Source organism: Octopus bimaculoides, chromosome 26, assembly GCF_001194135.2.
Source record: "Octopus bimaculoides isolate UCB-OBI-ISO-001 chromosome 26, ASM119413v2, whole genome shotgun sequence".
Lineage (NCBI taxonomy): Eukaryota > Metazoa > Mollusca > Cephalopoda > Octopoda > Octopodidae > Octopus > Octopus bimaculoides.
Genome location: NC_069006.1, coordinates 9871357 through 9875383, shown reverse-complemented (window position 1 = coordinate 9875383; position 4027 = coordinate 9871357). Strand labels below are relative to the sequence as shown.

Here is a 4027-nt window from a genome sequence, read left to right as displayed (position 1 = left end):
TATTACTCTGACATCACCACATTATTCTTTTATTTCTCACTTTCACTTGACATTCTGAATTTTCCAGAAATGCATCGGACACAGACAGACTTCGAAGACCAGTTGATATTCAAGGTGTTTCTTTTCCAATTTGTGAATTTCTATTCTTCGATTTTCTACATCGCTTTCTTTAAAGGAAGGTAAGTTGCAGCCACTTTTCAGAATATATAAATATATATATTTCGTTTTGGGATTTGGTTTGCAAGATTCTTTATGTGAGTTCGTGTGTTGAAGCATATTCTGTTGTGTCTGGGGAGAGTCTTTCTCTTTTAGTGCCTTATACACTCACCAGTAAAATTTCCACTTATTTATTTTTTATTTTTTTATAATTTTTGTTGCGTTTTTCAGCTTTTTCAATAGTTTTGACTCTGTCTGTTATTCATACTGCATTCCTTTTTGTTTGTTTGTGTTCATGTATGTGGGTCAGTGTGTGTGTGTGTGTGTGCCTATGTATGCATGTGTGTGTATGCATGTGTGTGTGCATGTGTGTGCATATGTATATATGTATGTGTATGTATGTATGCATTCTGCATATTCATGTGTTGGCATGTCCATGTTTGTGTGTTTTTATGTATGTACGTACCTCTGTCTCCTTGTGAGTGCATGTGTGTTTTGCAACTATGTACCATGTTTGTATGTATGGATGTGCATTTCCATATGTGTGGACGTGTGTCTCTATATGTGTCCTTGTGTGTATATATGGTACTGTGTTTCAGTCTTCATTTGTGTATGTGTGCTTGTCTGTTCATATAACCTATGTACCTATCTGTCTGTATGTTGTTCTCTTTACTTTCATATCCATATACTTATATACACCCACACACACACATGCATACATACATCTATATACATAACAGCCCGCTAACTATTCTACTCTACCTGTGTAAACTGTGGATATGGGGGAATGATATCTACTATGTATATATATATATATATATACCGTAAATCCTCGACTATAATCCACATTTTTTTCCCAAAATTCAAAGGTCAAAATCCCTAGTGCGTATTATATACGAGGTTAAAAATGAAAAATATTTCCTAAGCAATGTCCGAGTCTCTATTTGCTGTCCAGCAATGTTTATTCATACGCATTTTGTGATGTCAGGTGCGAAAATACCTTAGGCTATGCCTGAGAGCAATGAAGTCAACAATCATAAAAGTCATTCACTAAAGGAGGAAGGGTTCACGCTCCCGCCCTGACATTCAGTGGTGGTGTTAATGAAAATGTTACATGTTAATTTCATGTGTTAAACTTACCTTTATTAATGTATATCAAATTATACATAGATATATACAAGATTTTACACAGATATGAGAGTTAGAACTTGTGATCTGCCCGAGGACCTTTTTCTTTGGAAATTTTTGCCTGTTGCCCTAAAAAGTTTCCCTACCCCTGCTCTGAAGCTATATCATTTACTTATGTTATCATCAACTCCTAGATGTTTCTGTCTCATGTTCTATGACTCATGTTTCTATGACTCCTGTCTCATATTCTATGACTCATAGGGTTGCTTACCTGGTCTCCGTGGCATATAAACGACCAAGAGCACAACATTGCACCTGAACAGGATTTCAGTCTATTGCAGGGTCACTCCTTTACAGCCAAGTGGGCTGGAGCAGTGGGAAATGAAGTGTTTTGCTGCTTGAGAACACAATACATTGCCTGGTCCTGGAATTGAAACCACAATCTTGGCGTCATGAGGGCAACGCCCTGTCCACTTAGCCATGTGCCTCCACAAACATATACCACTGAAGCAATGTACCACAAAGTAAAGTAAACCCTATGGACGTTAATGTCTCAAGTCCAAAGAGGGTTCATAGGACCAGTTACCCCGTTCCCATTGTGTACAAGTAACCAAGACCACAACATCCACCCTCAGTGAGACACCAGTCTGTTTCAGGGTCACTCATTTACAGCCAATTGGATTGAGCAATGTGAAATGAAGTGTTTTTGCTCAAGAACACAATGCATTGCCCAGTCTGGGAATTGAAACTATGATCTTGTGATCATGAGTTCCACATCCTAACCACAAAACCATGACCTTCACTTCTTTTAATTATAACAATATAATTTATTCCTTTATTCATTAACTCAATTAATTTATGCATCCATTCATTTATTTATTCATTCGTTCAGCGTGTATTCTCTATCAACCTGTTTTTCATTTATTAATCACACAATTCTACCCCGTCCCATCTCATGCCACCCTTAACAGCTGGAACTAAAGCCGATTGAGTACTCTGGGTATTACTAGTCATGATGTCTTGCTTCTCAACCAGTATGCCACAACACACTGGTGGCTGTGTCACCCAGGTGTGCCATGAGGTTCCATCAGGTGTGCCACGAAATAATTTCACACCTGAAAAACTACAAAAATCATGAGAAATGGATCTAAAATTTCAGTTTAGTTCAGTGTAAAAATTGTAAAGTAAACAATAGGGCAGGAGTGGCTGTGTGGTAAGTAGCTTGCTTACCAACCACATGGTTCCGGGTACAGTCCCACAATTGGCACTTTGGGCAAGTGTCTTCTACTATAGCATCGGGCCGACCAAAACCTTGTGAGTGGATTTGGTAGACGGAAACTGAAAGAAGCCTGTCGTATATATGTATATATATGTGTGTGTGTATGTGTCCCCCCCACCAACATAGCTTGACAACCAATGCTGGTTTGTTTACGTCCCCGTAACTTAGCGGTTTGGCAAAAGAGACCGATAGAATAAGTACTAGGCTTACAAAGAATAAGTCCTGGGGTCGATTTGCTCGACTAAAGGCGGTGCTCCAGTATGGTCGCAGTCAAACGAGTGAAACAAGTAAAAGAGTAAATGGATAAATTAAAAATAAGTTACTCGTAAGTCTTGCAAATTTTGCTGAATTTTTACTTTTATATTTTCTTATTATTTATCTTTTAATTGTTTCATTGGACCATGGCCATGCTGGGGCATCTCAAAAATTTAGCCAAACAAAGCAACCCCAGATACTTATCTTTTAAAGGCTGGCACCTATTTTATTGGTTCCTCGGAGACCAAACACAATGACACATACACATGCATGTGTGTGGCAGGCTTCTTTCAGTTTCCATCTACCAAATCTACTCACAGGGTTTTGGTTAGCCCAGGACTATAGCAGAAAACACTTGCCCAAGGTGTTACGCAGTGGAACTGAACCCGGAACCCACACTGCCATACCTATTATATAAGAAAGAGAACTACTTTATTTTTTTGTTTAAACATATGAATTTATTGTTACAGCTTGCATAATTACACAAATATTCCACATTAAAATATAAATCAAAAACTAAAAAAAACAAAATGACAAGCAAAGAAAGAAAAACTTCAGTTCAACACTAAGCTCTCATTTATAATTTGTTATAATTAAGATCTAATTAATGCCTGTTTTTTTAATTTTGTTTCCCCCAAAGCAATGCTTTGCAAACAATTCTTTCATGGCTGGAGCCCATAATACCAGGGATGTGCCACCTGGGTAGCAAGATAGGCAGTGCCTACTTTGAATAAAATAGATCGATAGCAACATTTTCCTTTCATGGCAAAATATGCACCTAATTCAATAAAATTATGAAGGTTACTCTGATTACTATCCATAAAGTACAAAATATTTTATTTCTTGTAAATTAGGTAGGCATAATTCGTCCCTGCCTTTCAATCTCATTATCTAAGCTACGCATAGTACTGCTGTAGTACACATGCTGCGTCCATTCCTACAACAACGTTTTCTTTACATCCTATAAAGGCAGAAGTAATTCTGCCTTCCACTCAATTGTGCGCCTGTGTTTCGCTTATTTTTTTGTGCGTTTTACTACATAAAAGTCACCAACTGCCTACCCCGAGTAATTACTAATGGCACGTGTCTGCATAATACCCTCCGTCAGGCATCTACCATACTCTGAACGTCTTGCTTCCCTGGGCATGGACACATTAAATTTCAAATGTCTGGCAACTGACTTGGTAGCCACCCACTAGATTATCCACC

General features: G+C 38.0%; 1 protein-coding gene across 1 annotated transcript in view; it reads left to right on the top strand.

The window, feature by feature from the left end:
- The window catches only part of LOC106868957 (anoctamin-7), a 300499-nt gene that overhangs the window by 272147 nt on the left and 24325 nt on the right, over nucleotides 1-4027 (top strand). The window contains exon 13 of the mRNA XM_052976901.1: nucleotides 68-179. Coding sequence (XP_052832861.1) covers nucleotides 68-179 — 112 coding nt within the window. The remainder of the gene's footprint in view (nucleotides 1-67; nucleotides 180-4027) is intronic.